Source organism: Ranitomeya imitator, chromosome 2, assembly GCF_032444005.1.
Source record: "Ranitomeya imitator isolate aRanImi1 chromosome 2, aRanImi1.pri, whole genome shotgun sequence".
In the NCBI taxonomy this organism is placed as follows: Eukaryota; Metazoa; Chordata; class Amphibia; order Anura; family Dendrobatidae; genus Ranitomeya; species Ranitomeya imitator.
The window spans coordinates 170,030,386-170,058,165 of record NC_091283.1 but is presented as its reverse complement, the minus strand read 5'-3'; the positions used below and the strand labels follow the sequence as shown (position 1 = coordinate 170,058,165).

Here is a 27,780-nt window from a genome sequence, read left to right as displayed (position 1 = left end):
TCTATCACTGTATCTACTTATGATACATAGATTTATTGGTGGATCTGAGACAGATGCGATAGACATAAATATGAGATAGATTACTAGAAATAGATAAGACAGACATACGCAGATAGTGTAGAGATACGGTTTCTGTCTCCCAACAGGAGGGCGCGCATTTTGTAGTTTTATTGCAGTATTTTATTTCCCAGCTGTAGCTCACATTTGTTGTATAATTAAGCGAGTCATTCTCCGGAGCAGCGCTCATCGGCTCTACGGCGTCATTAGTGCAGATAATCAAGATCTCATTGTATTTGTAGGGAAATGAAGAACTGGGCGCAGAGGCTTGTGAGACTGGATATATCAGTGTCGTATTAGGACGGCTGGGCTCACACGTCCTCGCTGGTGTGTAGGAGTCCCGTACACTAATATAAGGGGCCCTCCAGGGAACGGAGGATCAGGAGAAGTGCACAGGAGGCGGAGCTGTTTCCTATGTAGCCAGTCATATTTCTGCTCTGGCTCCTGGAGGGCTGTCCCAAGATAGGGACCGCCCCCACTCTATTATTTCCTTTTAGGGCCTCGGAACCACAATCCTGGTGACATTCTCTGCTTTATTAATGTCTGGAAACTACTTAGTGGGGTTTGAGCTGAGTACCAAACACAGGGGGTCCTCTGGTTGTGTGGATTGTCATAGGACACAGCAATGGGCCCCCCAAATGATGTTTTGTGCTAATTGTGCCTGAAGTGTGGCCCTTCCAGGCCCTCTTACTATGGAGCTCTCTCCAGGACAACGTGACTCGCATAAACTACAGTGAATTATTTAAGACGCCATTTACAAACAGCTGACCGAGCCGCTCAGCAGTCCGGGGACAAGGAGACACTATCTCCGAACCTCTCACCATCTCTCTCCCAGATGTCAGGAGGACAGACCTGCCAGTTGGGCGCTTCTGTGAGTGCATTACCAGGACACGTCACCATGGTTTATAGCGCTCGTAAAAACGATGGATAGATGGGAGATCGAAAAATAACAGCAGCACATTTCCATGCAAAAAGGGGTGCAAGGCCACCAAGGTGATCACAACACTTGTGTACAAAAACTCCGAATATTGTATCAAAATGTCGCATGGGCTAAATAACATCTGTTGTTTTCATCATCATTGGGAGCTTTTGGTTGGACAGATATATAAAAAAATGTAGATAGATGCTAGATAGATGTAATAGCGAGATAATAGATAATCGTTAGATAGGAGGGAGCAGGGTCTTCTGGTATGGGCCATTTAAGCACATTGTCAGGACACTGCTGGACTCGCACAGGCCATTTTCTTCCAGGCTTGACAGCCGAGTCTCGCAGTGTCAGTGATCCTTCCATTTTTTAAATTGCCTAGGTAACAAAAACTAGGGAGAATGGGATAAATTTCCGGCCTCCACAGGAACCGTTTTGTTTTTCTATGTCTAATGTGTTCACACCTTAACTGCTCTTACTGTAAAGAATCATTCTTGTAAATCATTATGGAAACTTCTTTCTTGTTTTATCTTGTGTTGATTCTGATTTACAACCTATATCTACTCTACAGCTGAATTCATAATACTGCAAGCTTCAGAGATGAAATCTCTGTACTTCCGTAGCTATTTTAGTTATGGCCTTAGGCTGGGTTCACATTAGCGTTTCTGTGCGCAGCGTATGATGTGCATGCGTCATGCATACATATCTTTAACATGATGTACGCAGGGACATGCTTTTGCATGCGTTCGCATGCGGATGCGTCGCTTCGCGGTGTGCGACGGTGTCCAGCGAACACAACATGTTGCATTTTTTGAGGCGTTAAATAGTGCGCAATCGTCCGCATGCACATGTCATCGCCTCCACCATGCACATGAAAAACGCAAACACATGCACACGCATCTTTTTTGTTTGCGTCATCCGCAAGATGATGCGCAGGCATAAGCATGCATTTTGGCATGCTTTTGCGCATGCAGATGATACGCTGTGCGTGCTAATGTGAGCCTAGCCTTATTGACTGTTTCCACTAATGACCAACAGAATTCTGAATGCAGCTCTGGAGTATAATACAGAATGTAACACAGGATCAGTACAGAATAAGTAATGTATTTACACAGTGACTGCACCAGCAGAATAGTGAGTGCAGCTCTGGAGTATAATACAGGATGTAACTCAGGATCAGTACAGGATCAATAATGTAATGTATGTACACAGTGACTTCACCAGCAGAATAGTGAGTGCAGCTCTGGAGTATAATACAGGATGTAACTCCGGATCAGTAATGTAATGTATGTACACAGTGACTGCACCAGCAGAATAGTGAGTGCAGCTCTGGAGTATAATACAGGATGTAACTCCGGATCAGTAATGTAATGTATGTACACAGTGACTGCACCAGCAGAATAGTGAGTGCAGCTCTGGAGTATAATACAGGATGTAACTCCGGATCAGTACAGGATTAGTAATGTAATGTATGTACACAGTGACTGCACCAGCAGAATAGAGAGTGCAGCTCTGGAGTATAATACAGGATGTAACTCAGGATCAGTAATGTAATGTATGTACACAGTGACTGCACCAGCAGAATAGAGAGTGCAGCTCTGGAGTATAATACAGGATGTAACTCAGGATCAGTAATGTAATGTATGTACACAGTGACTGCACCAGCAGAATAGTGAGTGCAGCTCTGGAGTATAATACAGGATGTAACTCCGGATCAGTACAGGATTAGTAATGTAATGTATGTACATAGTGACTGCACCAGCAGAATAGTGAGTGCAGCTCTGGAGTATAATAAAGGATGTAACTCCGGATCAGTACAGGATTAGTAATGTAATGTATGTACATATTGACTGCACCAGCAGAATAGTGAGTGCAGCTCTGGAGTATAATACAGGATGTAACTCTGGATCAGTACAGGATTAGTAATGTAATGTATGTACACAGTGACTGCACCAGCAGAATAGTGAGTGCAGCTCTGGAGTATAATACAGGATGTAACTCAGGATCAGTACAGGATCAGTAATGTATGGACACAGTGACTGCACCAGCAGAATAGTGAGTGCAGTTCTGGAGTATAATACAGGATGTAACTCAGGATCAGTAATGCAATGTATGTACACAGTGACTGCACCAGCAGAATAGTGAGTGCAGCTCTGGAGTATAATACAGGATGTAACTCAGGATCAGTAATGTAATGTATGTACACAGTGACTGCACCAGCAGAATAGTGAGTGCAGCTCTTGAGTATAATACAGGATGTAACTCAGGATCAGTACAGGATCAGTAATGTAATATATGCACATAGTGACTGCACCAGCAGAATATTGAGTGCAGCTCTTGAGTATAATACAGGATGTAACTCAGGATCAGTACAGGATCAGTAATGTAATGTATGTACGCAGTGACCACACCGGCAGAATAGTGAGTGCAGCTCTGGGGTATAATACAGGATGTAACTCAGGATCAGTAATGTAATGTATGTGCACAGTGACTGCACCAGCAGAATAGTGAGTGCAGCTCTGGGGTATAATACAGGATGTAACTCAGGATCAGTAATGTAATGTATGTACACAGTGACTGCACCAGCAGAATAGTGAGTGCAGCTCTGGGGTATAATACAGGATGTAACTCAGGACCAGTACAGGATCAGTAATGTAATGTATGTACACAATGACTGCACCAGCAGAATAGAGAGTGCAGCTCTGGGGTATAATACAGGATGTAACTCAGGATCAGTAATGTAATGTATGTACACAGTGACTGCACCAGCAGAATAATGAGTGCAGCTCTGGGGTATAAATACAGGATGTAACTCAGGATCAGTAATGTAATGTATGTACACAGTGACTGCACCAGCAGAATAGTGAGTGCAGCTCTGGAGTATAATACAGGATATAATTGAGGATAATGTGTTTAGAAAGTTAATTAACCTTTTTGGCTGATATAGATATACTGCTATGGTTGTTTAGGTACCATGTCCCTAACTTTGAGACTTCTTTAGGTCACCAGCAAATAGCTAATTTGGCACTGAGGTGAAAGCACACAATGAGCAAGTAGACTTGGCAATAATTAAAGCAAGTTTTTTGCTGCTATGGTTTCCTATTTTGGTAAAAATACACTTAGGTGGAGAATCCCTTTAAGAAAAGTGACCATTATTACGTCCTGTGCCAGACACATAACGTGGCGGCCTGTACAATTCTCATACACATTTAATTGCACATTTACAGCCATAGTGGAGTCAGACCCTGCTGTCAATCACCTCTGGGACACGGCCAGATGAATGGGGGTGACCTAATGTTCTCCATTAAGTGTTTCTCTTGACCTCTGAAAGTCCAATATTCTCCGAGCCGATTAGGGTGTCAGGATTTGATAAACTGCATTTCAATATTTTTATTTTTTTTAATTGTTCCATGAATCTTATATGATCCTGTCAACTTTTGTGAAGCTGAACAACTATTTTCATTACATTTTTTTTATTTTAGTTTTACTATTATATTCATAATAAATCCTTCCCTTACACAGGTGCCATGTACCCTGTGCGAGGTATGTATCACAAACCTGTGACCCGGTTTTGCTCCAGAAGCAAATGTGACATCATATAATTACCTAGCATTAAGATTTGGGTGCAACGTTGGGGATAGCATAATTACTAGCAACATTTTTTTTTAGCTTAAAGGGATTGTGTATTTTGGACTTTTGCTGTAATTCTGTATGAGAACATATGACGGTATTAGGAGGGTCCCTTATTTAGTTACCCTCGGCAGAGTGAGAGATGTTCAGTAGTTGTCGTTTTGTGATCAAAGACGGAGCGGTGACATTACTTGGTGTCACATGGAAATTACCTTGGATTTCCATCTATACAAGTAAGAAAGATAAAATGTGACTGTTCAGGATCCTGAGTGACAGACCCTCCCGTTCTGCCACATCTCCGGATCACACCAGTTCCTCAGGATGACAGCTCCTAGATAGCAGTGAGCTCTGTCGGAAGGGGATAATTCAGATGGGGGATAATAAGGAGAGCAGTTCATTCCATAGCGATGTGTTCCTATTGGGCCCCCGGACATACGACAGTGCAAGGAAAAACTGTGGTGGTGACACAGAGCTAAATCAAGCTACACCTTTGCTCTCAGGATCGGTGGGGCTACCAGACGTCTGAACACCACCAATCTCAGTGATTGCAAGATCAGAATACCCCTTTACATTTTTTAGGTTTTTGGATATACTTCTGTTCTCGATTGACTGTGGTGTTGAGTCTTCTGAACTAATGCCTAAGGGTCATCGGTCACAGGGTATCCTTGACTCCTTCATCAGTTCTCTGTAGTAAGTACTGAGAGCTACCTATCTCAGGGGCTTGACTCGTTACGCCCCTGGCTAATTTAGGAAAGTTGCAATTAACTGGACATTTTGGCCCCTAGAGTTTATAGGACCCAAAGTTTTTTGCATCGAGGGTCCAGTACTCCCCGGATCTGAACATGGTTTTAGATGGAGGTCAAGGCTTGTTTCTTATGTACATTAGCAGATACTGCCAAGACCAAAAATGATTACCTATGCATGAGACCATAGCAGATATATAGGTTAGGAGTCATCAAGTCTCTCCTAAGGTGGAGTTAATTAGACCCAATCTAATGTTTTGTGTATTAGGAGGACAAGAATGATCTATACCGAGGGCCCTCTACACCCCTGATCTGAATTTAGCTTTAGATGGAGGTCAAGGGTTGTGTATTTTGTATATTAGGAGATATTGAGAAGACCAAGAAATGATGACTATGTATGATGTGAGTGAAGGTCCGTTCGGTCCTCAAGACTCTTCTAAGGTGGAGTTGATAGGACCAGGTCTTCATGATTTGTGTATTGTCTAAACTTGAATGGTCTGTCCCAAATTCGGTGGAATTAGGAGGTCCTCAGGTCCTGCCAACACAGATAAGACTGTATTTTGTGTTGCATATCTTACATATTCTAAACATTTTTTAATCTGCCAACAGAACAAGAGTATATTGAAAAGAAATCTAATTACAGATTGTGTGGGAGAAGAACACAGGAAGAATCTGTAGGATGCAGGCAGAGAAGCCAAGAAGAGCCAGAATTAGGAAAGAAAAATAGCCATACGACTGATGACTGTGGAGCTTTATGCTCTGACTTAACCTCAGCAGTGGATCTAGACCTCCATGAGCTTGATTGATCACAAGCCCACATGTAGCCCTCGTCCTCCTAAAGCCAGGATCTCACTTGGCTGAAGGTTACAATCTTGGACTTTCCTTCAGACCAGTCTTCTTCGACTGGAACTAGGTACTAAAATTCTTCATTGGCCCTCTAGTTCCTTAAGGCAGATCCATATTTTCATGGTCACATACTGGATCCAAACACTGGACTTGTGGCCTCTGAAGACTTAGCCACTGAACTATGGCTGCTGGAGTGGCGACATGGCTTCCCTTTGCTCGAGCAGCAGCGGTGGGATGGCTTCCTCTTGCAAAGAGGCCGATGCCCAAGCCTCCGAGTGACAAAAGAAAGAGAAATGATGAAATACTGGTGGTCAATGTCAGCGGAAGGAAGTTCCAAACATGGAAAAATACATTGGACCGATATCCAGACACTTTGTTAGGAAGCACCGAGAAAGAGTTCTTCTTTAACCAGGAGACACAGGAGTATTTTTTCGACCGTGATCCAGAGATGTTCAGGCATATCCTTAACTTTTACCGAACGGGCAAGTTACATTACCCCCGCCATGAATGCATCCAGGCCTTCGATGAAGAGCTGTCGTTCTATGGCATCATACCAGAGATAATTGGAGATTGTTGTCTAGAAGAATATCGCGACCGGAAAAAAGAGAACCTGGAGAGGCTGGCGGAGGACACAGAAGCAGAGACTGCGAACGATGCCCCTCTACCCCCTGATAGCACTTTTCGGCAGAGACTGTGGAGGGCTTTCGAGAACCCTCACACCAGCACTATGGCTCTCGTTTTCTACTATGTCACCGGTTTTTTCATTGCCGTATCGGTGATTGCAAATGTTGTGGAAACGGTGCCTTGCCGTCCACCACCAGGGCGCCTTAAGGAGCTGCCATGTGGGGAGAAGTACATGACAGCCTTTGACTGCATGGATACGGCCTGTGTCCTGATCTTCACCTTTGAGTACCTCATGAGACTATTTGCGGCTCCCAGCCGTTGTAAGTTCATGCGCAGTGTGATGAGTATCATTGACGTGGTGGCCATCATGCCGTACTACATCCAGCTGGTCATGCCAGAGAATGATAATGTGAGCGGTGCCTTTGTCACGTTACGTGTTTTCCGTGTCTTCCGGATCTTCAAGTTCTCCCGCCACTCCCAAGGACTGCGGATTCTCGGGTATACCCTGAAGAGTTGTGCCTCAGAGCTTGGCTTCCTCCTCTTCTCCCTCACCATGGCCATCATCATCTTTGCCACTGTTATGTTCTATGCAGAGAAGGGAACTGGCAAGACAAAGTTCACTAGCATTCCCGCGGCCTTTTGGTACACCATTGTTACCATGACAACACTGGGGTGAGTCAATTTATCTGGTACACCATTGTCACCATAACAACACTGGTTGTGACTCACTCACATGATCTGATATTGTTACTATGACAACACTGGGGTGGGTCATATGAACTGGTTGTTGTTACTATGATAACACAAGGATCGCATGATCTGGTATTGCTGTTACTATGACTACACAAGAGTAAATCATGTGATCTCTTATTGTTACTATGAAATCATTAGGGTATGTCACATGACCTCTTATGGTTACTTTGAGAATACTAGGGTCATGTGATCTCTTATCATCATTACTATGACAATACTCAGGTGAAACCTGACCTGCACATCCAAACATAGACCAAGTGTGAACAGGTGCTGAACCTAGAGTCGCCAACTCGTATATAGTTAAGTAAATAAGGCAGCACACTGCAGCGCTAGAACATGCAAACTTGAAATACGAAATTTGAACTGCATTACTGCACTAGAAATATGAAAAATGAGAGCGTTTAGCGCATAAAAATGGCCAATTTTATGTGTACCTGGTAGCCCCTTTACGGCATCTCTCTTATACCAGGTCCTACACTTGCCTTACCTCGCTGAGAATAAACGTCTCCATCTGAATGGGTACATGTGAAACCTCTTCCTAGACTAAAATTCTCTCTCTCTGTGGAGGGGTATTGGACCTGCTGTAATTAAAACACCTGTGGCTAGGAGGCGGAGTGCACGATCAGAAGGCTAAAGAATACATTTCAAAAACCTGACCTGCACATCCAAACATAGACCAAGTGTGAACAGGTGCTGAACCTAGAGTCGCCAACTCGTATATAGTTAAGTAAATAAGGCAGCACACTGCAGCGCTAGAACATGCAAACTTGAAATACGAAATTTGAACTGCAGTTGGCGACTCTAGGTTCAGCACCTGTTCACACTTGGTCTATGTTTGGATGTGCAGGTCAGGTTTTTGAAATGTATTCTTTAGCCTTCTGATCGTGCACTCCGCCTCCTAGCCACAGGTGTTTTAATTACAGCAGGTCCAATACCCCTCCACAGAGAGAGAGAATTTTAGTCTAGGAAGAGGTTTCACATGTACCCATTCAGATGGAGACGTTTATTCTCAGCGAGGTAAGGCAAGTGTAGGACCTGGTATAAGAGAGATGCCGTAAAGGGGCTACCAGGTACACATAAAATTGGCCATTTTTATGCGCTAAACACTCTCATTTTTCATATTTCTAGTGCAGTAATGCAGTTCAAATTTCGTATTTCAAGTTTGCATGTTCTAGCGCTGCAGTGTGCGGCCTTATTTACTTAATACTCAGGTGAGTCACATGACTTTTTAATTGACAATTTGGTGTTATTGTTGCTATGCCAACCAACAACAACAATTATGTGATTTCTTTTTAAAGAAATGGTAGCTACTATTTGTCCTGTCAAAAAATTGTGATCCTGGTTTTTTGTGTACAGAATCATCAATCGAGCTCATATCCCGCTTTGTGCTAGTTTGGCCTTCAAGAGGTCGTCCAGCAGGGAAAACATTTTTGTGCCTGGTCCCGCTTCTACACACAGGAAAGACGGCGCAGCCAATCACAGGCCGCAGTAGGGAGCACCTCAGCCATTGATATGCTGAGCTGCTAGTCGAGACCAGGAGGTAGAGATTAGGGGCCAGGAGCTGGAGATAGGGGGCCAGGAGCTGGAGATTGGGGGCCAGGAGCTGGAGATAGGGGGCCAGGAGCTGGAGATAGGGGGCCAGGAGCTGGAGATAGGGGGCCAGGAGCTGGAGATTGGGGACCGATCAGTTCAGTATCACTGCCTTTATCTCTGCCCCCTTGGCCAATGTGTACAGTCTGGGGCCACATAGTGACATCGGCTGATCACACCTAGACTGGTTGCTATGGATGTCCTCCATGACAACCACAGTGTATCCCTAGCAACTAAACTGCCTCCAGTGACTCAACCCCCCGGCTGGGACTGTGCTGCCTCTTAATAAAGGTGTAAAGCAGCTTGGTGGCCTCCGTGCTGCGCCATTTCCCACTGCGGCCTACATTATTGATCAGATGTTTCCAAAAATACATGTGGGTGAAGAGCTCGAGGCTGCAAGGACCCCGGGCCCCCCAGCTAATACTAATACCCACGTGGTCTGAGCTGTGCGGCAGATTCAGAAGTTTTATGTTCTGCCACAAAACCCCGTCCCCTGAACAATGGTGGCACTGGGGTAATTACTGCAGTAATAATATGCCAGCAGGAGGGCGACTGTGATAAAAGAGCACAATAATTCATTAAATGCGGAATTAGACAGTCACATATCTATTATCTGCCCCCTCTATAGTGTTCCGACATTCCGGGTCTGATGGAATCCCGGGAGCAGGGGGAGAAAGGGTTAATAATAGCCGCATGACTCTATATACAGTATATTCCCTGTATACCCCATAGATAACTCTATATATACTCCCCGTATACCCCATAGATAACTCTATATATGCTCCCTGTGTACCCCATAGATAACTCTATATATACTCCCCGTATACCCCATAGATAACTCTATATATGCTCCCTGTCTACCCCATAGATAACTCTATATATACTCCCTGTATACACTATAGGTAACTATATATGCTCCCTGTATACCCCATAGATAACTCTATATCTACTCCCTGTATACACCATAGATAACTCTATATCTACTCCCTGTATACACCACAGGTAACTCTATATATACTCCCTGTATACCCCATAGATTACTCTATATATACTCCTTGTATATACTCCCTGGAGGGGGCTGCAATCATCTGCCTTACATTGCTGTATGTGTACATGCTGTGAGATGTGAGGAGCGGGCTGCAGCTGCAGTCTTCTTCCTTACATTACTGTATGTGTATATACTGTGAGAGGGGAGGAGGGGGCTGCAGCTGCAATCTTCTCCCTTACATTGCTGTGAGAGGGGAGGAGGGGGTGCAGCTGCAATCTTCTGCCTTACATTGCTGTGAGAGGGGAGAAGGGGGCTGCAGCTGCAATCTTCTGCCTTACATTGCTGTGAGAGTAGAAGGGGGCTGCAGCTGCAATCTTCTGCCTTACATTACTGTATGTGTAAATGCTGTGAGAGGGGAGGAGGGGGCTGCAGCTGCAATCTTCTGCCTTATATTGCTCTATGTATGCATACTGGGAGAGGGGAGGAGGGGGCTGCAGCTGCAATCTTCTGCCGTACATTGCAGCTGCAGCCCCCTCCTCCCTTCTCACAGCAGTCTTCTGCCTTACATTGCTGTAAGTACATCTGCTGTGAGATGGAGAGGAGCAGGAGGCAATATCTGATTTGTATCAGTGCTAGTAGTGAAGACTAGAATCTCCACATGGGAGGGCAGACCCATGAAACATGCATACAGCAGGCCATCACAGCTCGGTAGGGCGCACTAATTTTTCCATCTAGTAGGGATTATATTACAGTGTCCGGGAACTGCTCTTACTTCCAGCATTCACCGTTTCCACGTAGCACAGTGATGTGAATATTACGCAATTAGTAATGGATTCCTACAGGGGGCGGGCGGTCATATTACTAGACAGCAAAGTCCTATACCAAGAGTCGGAGCCTGCCCTGATCCACAGCCATCACCCCGAGTTCCACTGAGTACATAGAACTGGATTGTAGTTATGCTGGGGGTTGTAGTGTTCCATGTATAGAATATAACACAACTGTATTATGGTCTCAGCCAGTGGTCGGGTCATGCTGGGGGTTGTAGTGTTGTAGTATTATAATCCCATAGATGGTGTGAGCTGTATATATTGGTGGTGTAGGTGGATGAGGACTATATTCTGTACCATACAGATCGGCGGTGCTGCCAGTGACATTGTCATCTGATAGGCGTTGTCACACTAATGTACTCTTATGTGACCTGATGGAAGCCCTCACAGAGGAGTGAGCCCACCAACATGCCATGACTTGAGAGCTGCTGCTGAGGAGAAGAAAAGTTGCCCTCTCCTTTTCTCTCTGTCCTACTGTCAGGAAGGGGCGCCAACAAGTCACTTTGTCTGTCCATTCACTGACAGCAAGCAGAGATCTGAAGAATAGAGGAATTAAAATTCAAAGCATATTACAAAGTTGCTTAAAAGACTAACACTCGATGGGCGAGAACCGATCATTACCGTCCTCATTACCGCATATGGATGCTATGGAGAGAGCTTATGTATTAATGTTGGAGAGGAGCTGCAGTAGGAAAATGTCGGCCTCTTGAGAGCTCCCATGAATAAAGGGGATATGAGACGGTAATACAGTACATGCAGTTGTTTTTCTTGTTCGTATTGGAATGTGCACATTGTAAATTCAGAATGAAATCAGCAAAACTACAAAGGAAGGAACATATGAAAAGAAGGAGGAAAGAAACAGACCAGAATATGTGTTACACCTTAGATCATGTACCTTTTACTCTGACAGCTTCGCACTCCTTTTATCAATCTCTCCAGAAGCTTCATCAGGACACCACCTGGTTGGCTTCCAATGAATAGGTCGCCTCATCAGGAGCTCATTTGTGAAATCATCGGCTGTCACAAAGTGTTTTTGACCATCAGTCGCATTTTTCAGAAACATTGGTCCACATCTCCATACAGTGCCGAACCCTATTACACAACTGTTTATAATCCAGGAATGGCACGAACCAGTCATCTAAGTAAATGAGAAACAACAGCTCGTCCTTGCTGTAAGATATAAAGGTCAGTCTGGAAAACTGCTAGAACTGGAAGGTATCCTGAAGTGTAGTAATCAATCAAAACCATCAATCTGTATGGTGAGACTAGCTCAAATGAGAAGCATTTCAGCAAATGAAGACCAAGAATTGCCTCTGCTGCAGAGGATAAGTTCATCAGTTACAAGCCTCATAGACTCTAAATTAACAGAAGCTCAAATAACAGTCCTCCTAAGTGATGCACAGACACCAGACATCAGTCATATCTCAACATCAACTGTTCTGAGGAGACCTAAAGAGGAGCCTTTTATGGTCAAATTACTGCAAAGAAGTAACAACTTTGGCCGAAAACAACAAGAGACTTGAATGAGCCAAGAAACAGAAGGACCAGACATGAGATTAGTGGAAAAATCTGTACTGTGGTCTGATGAGCCAAAATGTGAGATTTTTGGTATCAGCCGCCATGTCCTTGTGAAACGCAGAAAAGGTGATGGTTTCCACATGGTGTGATGGTGTTGACTGTTGAGACACTATTGGTGATTTATTCCAAATTTACTACACTATATGCCACGTGGCTACCACAGTGCACTGCAGTGGCCGCCATCCCATGTAGTTTACCCTTAGTGGGACCAACATTTGTGTTGCAACTGGACAGTGACCCAAAACACCTCCCAGGCGATGTGGCCAAGATGGAGAGGGATGCAGGCTGCGTTAGATGACATGGCCTGATGACTTGGGATGAGTTGGACACACAGTGAAGGCAAAGCAGCCAACAAGTGCTCAGCTCTCCTGGGAACTCCTGCTGGACTATAACAGGTGATGACCTGATGAAGCTGCTAAGAGAATGGCAATGGGAGTATAAAGTTGTCATTAGAGTAACAGGAGGAATTTAAGGTGTTCCACATATTCTGGTTTGTATCACAGATGTTTCTTTATTTCTGGTTTCCAGATGTTCCGTCCTTCAGGGATTTGCTGTCTTCAGTCTGAATCTACAATGTGCACATTTCAATGAGAACAAGGAAAACCATTGCATGTGCAGGAGTGTCCGGATGTTTGACCCATTCTGTATGTTTTCTATAAAACACTAGACAAGTGTAGATCTTCGAATTCATCATCCTCCTCATAACATGGACTTCTGTGGGGAGTGTTGTGGGCATGCTCTGTGACATACGCAGAGGTGACTGTGCAGGGAGGGAGGAGGATCTGCGCTGTTCTCATCAATCGTTATAATACATCAGTACAGAATCATTTTTGCACACTTAGTCTATTTTATGATCTCCTATAGAAGTGAATGGAATAAAGAGTCAGACATGAGCAGCCTTCTTTATATTCACAGTAGCTCACGTCGGGCCCCCGTTCTTGTGATCGGTGTGGGTCCCAACTCCCAGAAGTGTGCTCTGTTCCATAGAGAGCGAAGCATGCGCCACCACATTTCCCATCCTGCAAGCTAGAATAGCAGCCTATTCTTATGGCTGCAAGTTCCTGTGTCGAGCCAGGAGAACAGCTGCTCTGGAGCATAAACTGGTGCTCTTATCAAGGAAAGTTCTGTAAGAAGGACTAGAAAACTTATATTATTGTAAATCTTGGTAACAATTTATCTAGAAGTTTTTCACTGAATAAAGAAAATGACTTCTGCCCTTTCAGAACCACATGGAGTTGGTTAGAAGCTACTTGTCTGTACGATTATCTGTTTGCTATTGATTTCGGGATATTTTTGCTGGAAACGAAGTATTGTGTGTTTTTGCTCATTTTGTTGCTGGCATGAGCCTGTCTAGTTGCATTGCCCGCTATTTACTGATGTGCCTGGCAGGATATGTGGCAGTGTCACACTCACTCCCGACGCATCCCTGTCATCTCTGAGGCATCTCATTTCCGCATGAACAACAAGTTTAATGACCATTGTTCTAACAAAAGAAGTTATGCTGCTGGAAGCATCATGTGCTTAAAGGGATAACCCCATTTCTCTGCCACGAGAAGAAAGCACAGGGGCATCCATGGGTCCTAGAATCTGTGGCAATGAGACAATGCACCAGCCATCTAGAGTCCTCAATATTGGCACGAGCATTCTCATCATAAACTACAGTGGGTACAGAAAGTATTCAGACCCCTTTAGATTTTTCTCTATTTGTTTCATTGCAGCCATTTGGTAAATTCAAAAAAGTTCATTTTTTTCTCATTAATGTACCCTCTGCACCCCATCTTGACTGAAAAAAAAACAGAAACGTAGTAATTTTTTGCAAAATTATTAAAAAAGAAAACCTGAAATATCACATGGTCATAAGCATTCAGACTCTGTGCTCTGACACTCAGATTTAAGTCACATGCTGTCCATTTCCTTGTGATCCTCCTTGAGATGGTTCTACTTCTTCATTGGAGGCCAGCTGTGTTTAATTAAACTGATAGGACTTGATTTGGAAAGGCGCACACCTGTCTATGTAAGACCTCACAGCTCACAGAGCATGTCAGACCAAATGACAATCATGAGGTCAAAAGGAACTGGCCAAGGAGCTCAGAGACAGAATTGTGGCAAGGCACAGATCTGGCCAAGGTTACAACAGAATTTCTGCAGTACTCAAGGTTCCTAAGATCACAGTGGCCTCCATAATCCTTAGATGGAAGAAGTTTGGGACCACCAGAAGTCTTCCTAGACCTGGCCGTCCAGCCAAACTGAGCAATCGTGGGAGAAGAGCCTTGGTGAGAGGCAAAGAAGAACCCCAAGATCACTGTGGCTGAGCTCCAGAGATGCAGTAGGGAGATGGGAGAAAGTTCCACAAAGTCAACTATCACTGCAGCCCTCCACCAGTCGGGCCTTTATGGTAGAGTGGCCCGACGGAAGCCTCTCCTCAGTGCAAGACATATAAAAGCCCACATAGAGTTTGCTACCAGACTATGAGAAATAAGATTCTCTGGTCTGATGAGAAGAAGATAGACCTTTTGGTGATAATTCTACGCTGTATGTGTGGAGAAAACCAGGCACTGCTCATCACCTGCCCAATACAATCCCAACAGTGAAACATGGTGGCAGCATCATGCTATGGGGGTGTTTTTCAGCTGCAGGGACAGGACAACTGGTTGCCATTGAAGGAAACATGAATGCGGCCAAGTGCAGAGATATCCTGGATGAAAACCTCTTCCAGAGTGCTATGGACCTCAGACTTGGCCGAAGGTTCACCTTCCAACAAGACAATGACCCTAAGCATACAGCTAAAATAACAAAGGAATCTCTTCAGAACAACGCTGTGACCATTCTTGACTGGCCCAGCCAGAGCCCTGACCTAAACCCAATTGAGCATCTCTGGAGAGACCTGAAAATGGCTGTCCACCAACGTTCACCATCCAACCTGACGGAACTGGAGAGGATCTGCAAGGAAGAATGGCAGAGGATCCCCAAATCCAGGGGTGAAAAACTTGTATAATTGCCAAGAAGACTCATGGCAGTAGTAGATCAAAAGGTGCTTCTACTCAATACTGAGCAAATGGTCTGAATACTCATGACCATGTGATATTTCAGTTTTTCTTTTTTAACAAATGTGAAAAAATGACTACATTTCTGGGTTTTTTTCAGTCAAGATGGGGAGCAGAGTGTACATTAATGAGAAAAAATGAACTTTTTTTTAATTTACCAAATAGCTGCAATGAAACAAAGGGTGAAAAATGTAAAGGGCTCTGAATACTTTCCCTACCCACTGTATGTCTACTTCTAAGACCCCCCATCACCGCTCTGGAGAACACAGCAGTATCCTTAAATGGGCACCATGTAATTCCAGGTCAAAATGCCGAACCACATGCAGCTTACTTCCAATATAAGGTAACGGTCACACTAGCAGTATTTGGTCAGTATTTTACATCAGTGTCTGTAAGCCAAAACCAGGAGTGGAACAATCAGAGGAAAAGTATAATAGAAACATAGAAACACATCACCACTTCTGCATTTATCACCCACTCCTCGTTTTGGCTACAAATACTGATGTAAAATAATGAACAGATGCTGAATGTGTGAATGTGGTCTAATCACCTGCCGCTTCCCTCCACTTTAACAGCTGATCACCTGCCCCTTCCCTCCACTATAACAGCTGATCACCTGCCCCTTCCCTCCACTATAACAGCTGATCACCTGCCCCTTCCCTCCACTATAACAGCTGATCACCTGCCCCTTCCCTCCACTATAACAGCTGATCACCTGCCCCTTCCCTCCACTATAACAGCTGATCACCTGCCCCTTCCCTCCACTATAACAGCTGATCACCTGCCCCTTCCCTCCACTATAACAGCTGATCACCTGCCCCTTCCCTCCACTATTACAGGTGATCACCTGCCACTTCCCTCCACTATAACAGCTGATCACCTGCCCCTTCCCTCCACTATAACAGCTGATCACCTGCCCCTTCCCTCCACTATTACAGGTGATCACCTGCCACTTCCCTCCACTATAACAGCTGATCACCTACCCCTACCCTCCACTATCACTATAACAGCTGATCACCTGCCACTTCCCTCCACTATAACAGCTGATCACCTGCCACTTCCCTCCACTATTACAGGTGATCACCTGCCCCTTCCCTCCACTATTACAGGTGATCACCTGCCCCTTCCCTCCACTATAACAGCTGATCACCTGCCCCTTCCCCCACTATAACAGCTGATCAGGAGCTTCTTCTCTCTTCTATAACAGCTGATCACCTACAGCTTATCTCCTTTATAATAGCTGATAATTAGCAGCTTTCCTCTAATATAACAGCAGATCACCAGCCGCTTCCTCCACTTCGATCACTTGCAGCTTCCCTCCTCTACAGCAGGTGATCACTTGCAGCTTCCCTCCTTTACAGCAGGGATTTCCAGCAGCTTATTTCCTTGTTGCGGATTTCCTGCTGATCTGCAGCTTCCCTTCTCTATGACAGGAGATCACCTGCAGCTTCCCTTCTATATAACAGGAGATCACCTGCAGCTTTCCTCCTTTATAACAGGAGATCACCTTCAGCTTCCCTCCTCTATGACAGGAGATCACCTGCAGCTTCCCTCCTCTATGACAGGAGATCACCTGCAGCTTCCCTCCTGTTGTGAATTCTGTGGCAGAGCTCCCTCCTGTGGTCACAAGTGGTACTTCGGCTGGTTCTCTCTGTGAGCTTCTGTTGGTGGAGGGAAGTGGTACTGCGGCTTCTGAGTTTCCTCCCTCAGGTGATCTGGTGAGGTCGTTAGGTGCTTCTCTACTTAACTCCACCTAATGCTTTGATCCTTGCTTCCTGTCAATGTTCCAGTGTTGGACTTGCTTTTCCCTGGATCATTCCTGTGGCCTGCTGCTCTGCATAGCTAAGTTCTTCTTTGCTATTTGTTTGCTATTTTTTCTGTCCAGCTTGTCTTATTTTTTGCTGGAAGCTCTGGGACGCAAAGGGTGTACCTCCGTGCCGTTAGTTCGGTACGGAGGGTCTTTTTGCCCCCTTTGCGTGGTTTTCTGTAGGGTTTTGTGTAGACCGCAAAGTTGCCTTTTCTATCCTCGCTCTGTTAAGAAAGTCGGGCCTCACTTTGCTGAATCTATTTCATCTCTACGTTTGTCTTTTCATCTTAACTCACAGTCATTATATGTGGGGGGCTGCCTTTTCCTTTGGGGTATTTCTCTGAGGCAAGGTAGGCTTATTTTCTATCTTCAGGCTAGTTAGTTTCTCAGGCTTACCGAGTTGCATAGGCAGAGTTAGGCGCAATCCACGGCTGCCTCTAGTGTTGTTTGGAGAGGATTAGGGATTGCGGTCTGCAGAGTTCCCACGTCTCAGAGCTCGTTCTATGATTTTGGGTTATTGTCAGATCACTGTATGTGCTCTGACCGCTATGTTCATTGTGGTACTGAATTGCCTTTCATAACAGTACAGGAAGCCAAAAGTACTAATGATTCTCAAAATAGAGGGAAAAAAGAAGTTCTGAGACCATTTTTTTTTTCTTTGCACTGTGTTTTGCCTTTTTTTTCCCCTAGACATTTGGGTGGTTCAGTACACAGGTGTAGCGATGGACATTAGAAGTCTGTCTTCATCTGTGGATCAGCTCTTGGCAAGAGTACAAAAGATTCAAGACACTATTGATCAGAAATCTATGTTAGAACCAAGAATTCCTATTCCTGATTTGTTTTTTGGAGATAGAACTAAGTTTCTGAGTTTCAAAAATAATTGTAAATTATTTCTGGCCTTGAAACCTCGCTCCTCTGGTGATCCAGTTCAACAGGTTTTGATTGTTATTTCTTTTTTGCGCGGCGACCCTCAGGACTGGGCATTTTCTCTTGCGCCAGGAGATCCTGCATTGAGTAATATCGATGCGTTTTTCCTGGCGCTCGGATTGCTGTACGATGAACCTAATTCAGTGGATCAGGCAGAGAAAAATTTGCTGGCTCTTTGTCAGGGTCAGGATGAGATAGAGGTATATTGTCAGAAATTTAGAAAGTGGTCCGTGCTCACTCAATGGAATGAATCTGCGCTGGCAGCTATGTTCAGAAAGGGTCTCTCTGAAGCCCTTAAGGATGTCATGGTGGGATTTCCTATGCCTGCTGGTTTGAATGAGTCTATGTCTTTGGCCATTCAGATCGGTCGACGCTTGCGTGAGCGTAAATCTGTGCACCATTTGGCGGTATTACCTGAGCTTAAACTTGAGCCTATGCAGTGCGATAGGACTTTGACCAGAGTTGAACGGCAAGAACACAGACGTCTGAATGGGCTGTGTTTCTACTGTGGTGATTCCACTCATGCTATCTCTGATTGTCCTAAGCGCACTAAGCGGTACGCTAGGTCTGCCACCATTGGTACGGTACAGTCAAAATTTCTTCTGTCCGTTATCTTGATCTGTTCTTTGTCATCGTATTCTGTCATGGCATTTGTGGATTCAGGCGCTGCCCTGAATTTGATGGACTTGGAGTATGCTAAGCGTTGTGGGTTTCTCTTAGAGCCCTTGCAGTGTCCTATTCCATTGAGAGGAATTGATGCCACGCCTTTGGCCAAGAATAAGCCTCAATACTGGACCCAGCTGACCATGTGCATGGCTCCTGCACATCGGGAGGTTATTCGCTTTCTGGTGTTGCATAATCTGCATGATGTGGTCGTGTTGGGGTTGCCATGGCTACAAGCCCATAATCCAGTATTAGATTGGAAATCCATGTCGGTGTCCAGCTGGGGTTGTCAGGGGGTACATGGTGATGTTCCATTTCTGTCAATTTCGTCATCCACCCCTTCTGAGGTTCCAGAGTTCTTGTCTGATTACCGTGATGTATTTGATGAGCCCAAGTCCGATGCCCTACCTCCGCATAGGGATTGTGATTGTGCTATCAATTTGATTCCTGGTAGTAAATTCCCAAAAGGTCGACTGTTTAATTTATCCGTGCCTGAGCACGCCGCTATGCGCAGTTATGTGAAGGAATCTCTGGAGAAGGGGCATATTCGCCCGTCATCATCACCATTAGGAGCAGGGTTCTTTTTTGTAGCCAAGAAGGATGGTTCGCTGAGACCTTGTATAGATTACCGCCTTCTAAATAAGATCACGGTTAAATTTCAGTACCCCTTGCCATTGTTATCTGATTTGTTTGCTCGGATTAAGGGAGCTAGTTGGTTCACCAAGATAGATCTTCGTGGTGCGTATAATCTGGTGCGAATCAGGCGAGGAGATGAATGGAAAACTGCATTTAATACGCCCGAGGGTCATTTTGAGTATCTAGTAATGCCATTCGGACTTGCCAATGCTCCATCAGTGTTTCAGTCCTTTATGTATGACATCTTCCGAGAGTACCTGGATAAATTCCTGATTGTGTACTTGGATGACATTTTGATCTTCTCGGATGATTGGGAGTCTCATGTGAAGCAGGTCAGAACAGTTTTTCAGGTCCTGCGTGCTAATTCTTTGTTTGTGAAGGGATCAAAGTGTCTCTTTGGTGTGCAGAAGGTTTCATTTTTGGGGTTCATCTTTTCCCCTTCTACTATCGAGATGGATCCTGTTAAGGTCCAAGCCATCCATGATTGGACTCAGCCTACATCTCTTAAAAGTCTGCAAAAGTTCCTGGGCTTTGCTAATTTTTATCGTCGCTTCATCTGCAATTTTTCTAGTATTGCCAAACCATTGACCGATTTGACCAAGAAGGGTGCTGATTTGGTCAATTGGTCTTCTGCTGTTGTGGAAGCTTTTCAAGAATTGAAGCGTCGTTTTTCTTCTGCCCCTGTGTTGTGTCAACCAGATGTTTCTCTTCCGTTCCAGGTCGAGGTTGATGCTTCTGAGATTGGAGCAGGGGCTGTTTTGTCGCAGAGAGGTTCTGATTGTTCAGTGATGAAACCATGCGCTTTTTTTTCCAGGAAGTTTTCGCCTGCTGAGCGAAATTATGATGTGGGCAACCGAGAGTTGCTGGCCATGAAGTGGGCATTCGAGGAGTGGCGTCATTGGCTTGAAGGAGCTAAGCATCGCGTGGTGGTATTGACTGATCATAAGAACTTGACTTATCTTGAGTCTGCTAAGCGGTTGAATCCTAGACAGGCTCGTTGGTCGCTGTTTTTTGCCCGTTTTGACTTTGTGATTTCGTACCTTCCGTGCTCTAAAAATGTGAAGGCGGATGCTCTGTCTAGGAGTTTTGTGCCCGACTCTCCGGGTTTGTCTGAGCCGGCGGGTATCCTCAAGGAAGGAGTAATTGTGTCTGCCATCTCCCCTGATTTGCGGCGGGTGCTGCAAAAATTTCAGGCTAATAAACCTGATCGTTGTCCAGCGGAGAGACTGTTTGTCCCTGATAAGTGGACCAGTAAAGTTATCTCTGAGGTTCATTGTTCGGTGTTGGCTGGTCATCCTGGAATCTTTGGTACCAGAGAGTTAGTGGCTAGATCCTTTTGGTGGCCGTCTCTGTCGCGGGATGTGCGTACTTTTGTGCAGTCCTGTGGGATTTGTGCTCGGGCTAAGCCCTGCTGTTCTCGTGCCAGTGGGTTGCTTTTGCCCTTGCCGGTCCCGAAGAGGCCTTGGACACATATCTCTATGGATTTTATTTCAGATCTTCCCGTCTCTCAAAAAATGTCAGTCATTTGGGTGGTTTGTGATCGCTTCTCTAAGATGGTCCATTTGGTACCCTTGTCTAAATTACCTTCCTCCTCTGATTTGGTGCCATTGTTCTTCCAGCATGTGGTTCGTTTACATGGCATTCCAGAGAATATCGTTTCTGACAGAGGTTCCCAGTTTGTTTCAAGGTTTTGGCGAGCCTTTTGTGGTAGGATGGGCATTGACTTGTCTTTTTCCTCGGCTTTCCATCCTCAGACTAATGGCCAGACCGAACGAACCAATCAGACCTTGGAAACATATCTGAGATGCTTTGTTTCTGCCGATCTGGATGACTGGGTGTCCTTTTTGCCTTTGGCTGAGTTCGCCCTTAATAATCGGGCCAGCTCGGCTACCTTGGTTTCGCCATTTTTCTGCAATTCTGGGTTCCATCCTCGTTTCTCTTCAGGACAGGTTGAGTCTTCGGACTGTCCTGGTGTGGATACTGTGGTGGACAGGTTGCAGCAGAATTGGACTCATGTAGTGGACAATTTGACCTTGTCCCAGGAGAAGGCTCAACGTTTCGCTAATCGCAGACGCCGTGTGGGTCCCCGACTTCGTGTTGGGGATCTGGTTTGGTTATCTTCTCGTCATATTCCTATGAAGGTTTCCTCTCCTAAGTTTAAACCTCGTTTCATTGGTCCGTATAGGATTTCTGAGGTTCTTAATCCTGTGTCTTTTCGTCTGACCCTTCCAGATTCCTTTTCCATACATAACGTATTCCATAGGTCATTGTTGCGGAGATACGTGGCACCTATGGTTCCATCTGTTGATCCTCCTGCCCCAGTTTTGGTGGAGGGGGAATTGGAGTATATTGTGGAGAAGATTTTGGATTCTCGTGTTTCTAGACGGAAACTCCAGTATCTGGTTAAATGGAAGGGTTATGCTCAGGAAGATAATTCCTGGGTTTTTGCCTCTGATGTCCATGCTCCCGATCTTGTTCGTGCCTTTCATGTGGCTCATCCTGGTCGGCCTGGGGGCTCTGGTGAGGGTTCGGTGACCCCTCCTCAAGGGGGGGGGTACTGTTGTGAATTCTGTGGCAGAGCTCCCTCCTGTGGTCACAAGTGGTACTTCGGCTGGTTCTCTCTGTGAGCTTCTGTTGGTGGAGGGAAGTGGTACTGCGGCTTCTGAGTTTCCTCCCTCAGGTGATCTGGTGAGGTCGTTAGGTGCTTCTCTACTTAACTCCACCTAATGCTTTGATCCTGGCTTCCTGTCAATGTTCCAGTGTTGGACTTGCTTTTCCCTGGATCATTCCTGTGGCCTGCTGCTCTACATAGCTAAGTTCTTCTTTGCTATTTGTTTGCTATTTTTTCTGTCCAGCTTGTCTTATTTTTTGCTGGAAGCTCTGGGACGCAAAGGGTGTACCTCCGTGCCGTTAGTTCGGTACGGAGGGTCTTTTTGCCCCCTTTGCGTGGTTTTCTGTAGGGTTTTGTGTAGACCGCAAAGTTGCCTTTTCTATCCTCGCTCTGTTAAGAAAGCCGGGCCTCACTTTGCTGAATCTATTTCATCTCTACGTTTGTCTTTTCATCTTAACTCACAGTCATTATATGTGGGGGGCTGCCTTTTCCTTTGGGGTATTTCTCTGAGGCAAGGTAGGCTTATTTTCTATCTTCAGGCTAGTTAGTTTCTCAGGCTGTGCCGAGTTGCATAGGCAGAGTTAGGCGCAATCCACGGCTGCCTCTAGTGTTGTTTGGAGAGGATTAGGGATTGCGGTCTGCAGAGTTCCCACGTCTCAGAGCTCGTTCTATGATTTTGGGTTATTGTCAGATCACTGTATGTGCTCTGACCGCTATGTTCATTGTGGTACTGAATTGCCTTTCATAACACCCTCCTCTATGACAGGAGATCACCTGCAGCTTCCCTTCTCTGTGACAGGAGATCACCTGCAGCTTCCCTTCTCTGTGACAGGAGATCACCTGCAGCTTCCCTCCTCTATGACAGGAGATCACCTGCAGCTTCCCTCCTCTATGACAGGAGATCACCTGCAGCTTCCCTCCTCTATAACAGGAGATCACCTGCAGCTTCCCTTCTTTGTGACAGGAGATCACCTGCAGCTTCCCTTCTCTATAACAGGAGATCACCTGCAGCTTCCCTCCTCTATAACAGGAGATCACCTGCAGCTTCCCTTCTCTGTGACAGGAGATCACCTGCAGCTTCCCTTCTCTATAACATATCACCTGCAGCTTCCCTTCTCTATAACAGGAGATCACCTGCAGCTTCTTCCCTCCTCTATAACAGGAGATCACCTGCAGCTTCCCTTCTTTGTGACAGGAGATCACCTGCAGCTTCCCTTCTCTATAACAGGAGATCACCTGCAGCTTCCCTCCTCTATAACAGGAGATCACCTGCAGCTTCCCTTCTCTGTGACAGGAGATCACCTGCAGCTTCCCTTCTCTATAACATATCACCTGCAGCTTCCCTTCTCTATAACAGGAGATCATCTGCAGCTTCCCTCCTCTATAACAGGAGATCACCTGCAGCTTCCCTTCTCTGTGACAGGAGATCACCTGCAGCTTCCCTTCTCTATAACATATCACCTGCAGCTTCCCTTCTCTTTAACAGGAGATCACCTGCAGCTTCTCTCCTCTATAACAGGAGATCACCTGCAGCTTCCCTTCTCTGTGACAGGAGATCACCTGTAGCTTCCCTTCTCTATAACAGGAGATCACCTGCAGCTTCCCTCCTCTATAACAGGAGATCACCTGCAGCTTCCCTTCTCTGTGACAGGAGATCACTTGCAGCTTCCCTTCTCTGTGACAGGAGATCACCTGCAGCTTCCCAAAGATCACCTGCAGCTTCCCTTCTGTATAACAGGAGATCACCTGCAGCTTCCCTTCTCTATAACAGGAGATCACCTGCAGCTTCTCTCCTCTATGACAGAAGATCACCTGCAGCTTCCCTTCTCTATAACAGGAGATCACCTACAGCTTCCCTTCTCTATAACAGGAGATCACCTGCAGCTTCCCTCCTCTATAACAGGAGATCACCTGCAGCTTCCCTTCTCTATGACAGGAGATCACCTGCAGCTTCTCTCCTCTATGACAGGAGATCACCTGCAGCTTTCCTTCTCTATAACAGGAGATCACCTGCAGCTTCCCTTCTCTATAACATATCACCTGCAGCTTCCCTCCTTTACAACCGGGGATTTCAGCAGCTTATCTCAACGGGTGCAGCTCCAGTCCTGTCTACTGTCAGCATCTGGTAATACTTTTGAGCTCCGGGCTGTACTTGCAATACCAGACACAGCCAATGGCTAGGAGTGGCACTGTTTCTATAAGATAGCAGCCATGTTTTTCTAATCTAATGAAAACCCTTTACACTTCTGTTCTGGGAGCAGTTTAGCTTTCAGCAGTGGAGGTGACGGCTCTAACTAGACCTGGAGGCAGCTAATTTTCCAGGGGGAGCTGGTAATTGGTTTGTCTGGAGGTTGCATTGCAGACACACATCTTCTGTGCTCGCTTTATAGATGACTCTGGTTAGTTCTGTTAATCCTTGAGCATTTTATTTCTGCAAAAATCTCAGTGTGAAATCATTGCAGATTCCTAGTGGATCCCACAGGGGCAATGCCATCTTTCCTAATCCCCTGTGCTGGGATTTCATGTCTCACCACCTTTCTACATGTCTGCATTCTCCCCCTCCTCACCCTTCACATGAATCATCTTCAGCAATATCATCACATGAGCCCCTGTGGTCAGATGACTAGATCAGCCTATTCTCCTCCTGAAGCACTCTGTGCTGCTATTCTGCTCCTTCAATTGGCTGCCAGTGACCTCCCTCACTGCCTGTCACTGACCTTTGCCTTATAACCGCCGTTCCCTTTCCACTTGTAGCCCCACTGAAGTACTCTGTGCTGCTGTTAGGTCAGGATGTCATGATCCAGGCCGGGGTTTGTTTCTTGTTATTCTCTCCCCGGTCTGGTCATGCGGGGGTTAACCTTCTTTGCCTCATTTTGGGATCTGTTTGGCTACTTCAGCCTGCTGCTGTCTGCAGGCAATGTCAGTTATAGTTCCCGCCCAGGCTCGAGCGGCTGACCCCATTACTCCCTGATTTGTCCTCTGCCCATTTGCTCAGTTCCCTTGTCTTCCCATTCCTGTTACCCCACTTGTCTAGTGTTTGTTCCCCGTGCTGTGACCTCTTGGTATCTGACCCGGCTTGACCTCTGACTTGTTAGATTGTTTCACGTTTCCGGCTTCTCTGCTCCCGACTGGCTCCGACTTCTCTGGCTTGTGCCTGACCACGTGTGTTGCTGTTTCCTCTGGTACTGCGTTTCCTGACCATTTCTGACCTGGCTTGTCTGACAACTCTCTCACCACCTGGTGGTGCCTGCGCTGCAGCACTGCGGTGCTACGCTGTGAGTGCAACCTTTCTTACTCCACCAGTACCACCTGGTGAAGGTTGTGTAATACTGCATGGCGGTAGCATTACATAGGCTCCTTCATTGTCTATTTATAGCATCTTGCCCCATCACAAGCCGCCCCAGGTCCCCAAAGCTATAACTTTAAGCTTGTGGTACCTCTGTGCCCCCTCTTCCCATCAGGACACTGCTCCTTCCACATTCAGCAATGCTCTCACTTACACTGGATCTTACTAGATGACTTCCTTAAATACTCTGTGCTTCTTCCCCTGCCTGTCAGAGACCTCCTCAGCCCCCCCATCCTTCCCGTCTCCTCACAGTACTGTCATTCTGAGTCCTGCCATCGATAACTGGACTTCCTTCAAGATGACAATGAGCTTCCTAAAATGCTCTGTGCTGCTGCGAGCCTTTGTTCCTCTCTCTAGCTGCTTGGCCCCATCCGATCTCCCTTCCTCTTTTTCGTATTGGTGATTATTAACCCTGGTGTCACTAACGCTGCCTCCAGGACGCTTCTTCCTGAAATACTCTGTGCTGACCTTCCCAGTCCCGTACAGCCCCATCCTCACAGGTGTAGTATAACCACAGGTCTCAATGGAGACACATGCTCGTGGTCTGAAATATTCTGTGCTGCTGTGCGTCCCTAATTACAGTCTGTTCTTCTCTTACGCCATAATTATCCTTCACTGTTCACTGTCACTTTCGTTAATAATTATTTTTTTTACACGTTTTGGATTAATGGGAGATGCCAAAAATAGTCTGGTCATTGCTAATAAGTAATAGGTCTGATGATGAATGAGAGAAGTGGACCAGATAATGGAGGAAGCGCTGAGGCAACAGCGTCCCCAGCAAGTCAGGCCAAAAGAGGTACTGCAATCATAATCCGCAAACCACTCGATGGTAAATGTGCTTCAAAGCCAACATGCACTAATGTACTTTATTAGTAATTAGTCCAATTATGTCACCAGGCCCACTGTATACCGAAAACACCCCACAAGACCCGCAGTATACCAGGAACACCCCACAACACCCGCCATATCCCGGGAACGCCACACAAGACCTGCCATATACCGTGAACACCCACAAGACCTGCCGTATAACAGAAACACCCCACAAGACCCGCCGGAAACACCCCACAAGCCCGGCTGTGTCGGAGCTGCTCTGAACCGCCATCTAGCCATCACAATGTGGTCCTGGTCACAGTCACTCTTCCTTTTGTCTGTTTTGCCTGACATCCGTTACCTTTGATTGCGTGTGGTCATAGTCCTGATATGTGAACACTCGCTATAACGGAACACGCAGGGTCCGCTCATAGTCCTGATATGTGGACGCTCGCTATAACGAAACACGCAGGGTCCGCTCATAGTCCTGATATGTGGACGCTCGCTATAAGGGAACACGCAGGGTCCGCTCATAGTCCTGATATGTGGACGCTCGCTATAATGGAACACGCAGGGTCCTCTCATAGTCCTGATATGTGGACGCTCGCTATAAGGGAACACGCAGGGTCCGCTCATAGTCCTGATTTACCACCTGGTAAAGGGGAACTCTGGATTCGCTTCCAAACCGGCCGAACCCTGCCTGTACCTGTGATCTGGTACCCTGGACTGTGGCTGCCTGTAACCATCAATAAACCAGGTAAAGAGACTGCACCCCGCCCTGTGTCCTCATTCTTTACTGCGCCATTCACCTTCTTCCATCTACACACCAGGAGCCCTAGGGATATACTTCACCTGTGGGAAGTTATACCATCTAGCTGCCATAACATCACCCCAGAGGACCCCTTAAAGCAGCGTCGGTCCCCACTGACCGAATACCACAGGTGGCGTCACGAACATAAACTTTATGCAATTTCCATTTTACATGGGTGCCCAGGGCCATGGACTGGGTCGCCACCGTGACATCCCTCTGTGAACACCGGACCGGGTACCCCCCGGCCCTGGCGGGCGACTCATGAACACTCGCTGTAATGGAACACACAGGGTCCGCTCATAGTCCTGATATGTGGACACTCGCTATAACGGAGCACGCGGAGTCCGCTCATAGTCCTGAAATGTGAACACTCGCTTTATGAAACATGCAGGGTCCGTTAATAGTCCTGATATGTGGATGCTTGCTATAACGGAGCACGCAGGGTCCGCTCATAGACCTGATATGTGGACACTCGCTATAAGGGAACACGCGGAGTCCGCTCATAGTCCTAAAATGTGGACGCTCACTATAATGGAGCACGCAGGATCCGCTCATAATCCTGAT

At 46.0% G+C, this 27,780-nt stretch overlaps 1 protein-coding gene across 1 annotated transcript in view; it reads left to right on the top strand.

Annotated features, from left to right (window-relative positions):
- Nucleotides 1–27,780, top strand: part of KCND1 (potassium voltage-gated channel subfamily D member 1) — a 110,732-nt gene that overhangs the window by 7,947 nt on the left and 75,005 nt on the right. Inside the window, exon 2 of the mRNA XM_069747937.1 lies at nucleotides 5,965–7,497. Within this exon, the coding sequence (XP_069604038.1) occupies nucleotides 6,383–7,497 (1,115 nt within the window). The 5' untranslated portion in view covers nucleotides 5,965–6,382. The remainder of the gene's footprint in view (nucleotides 1–5,964; nucleotides 7,498–27,780) is intronic.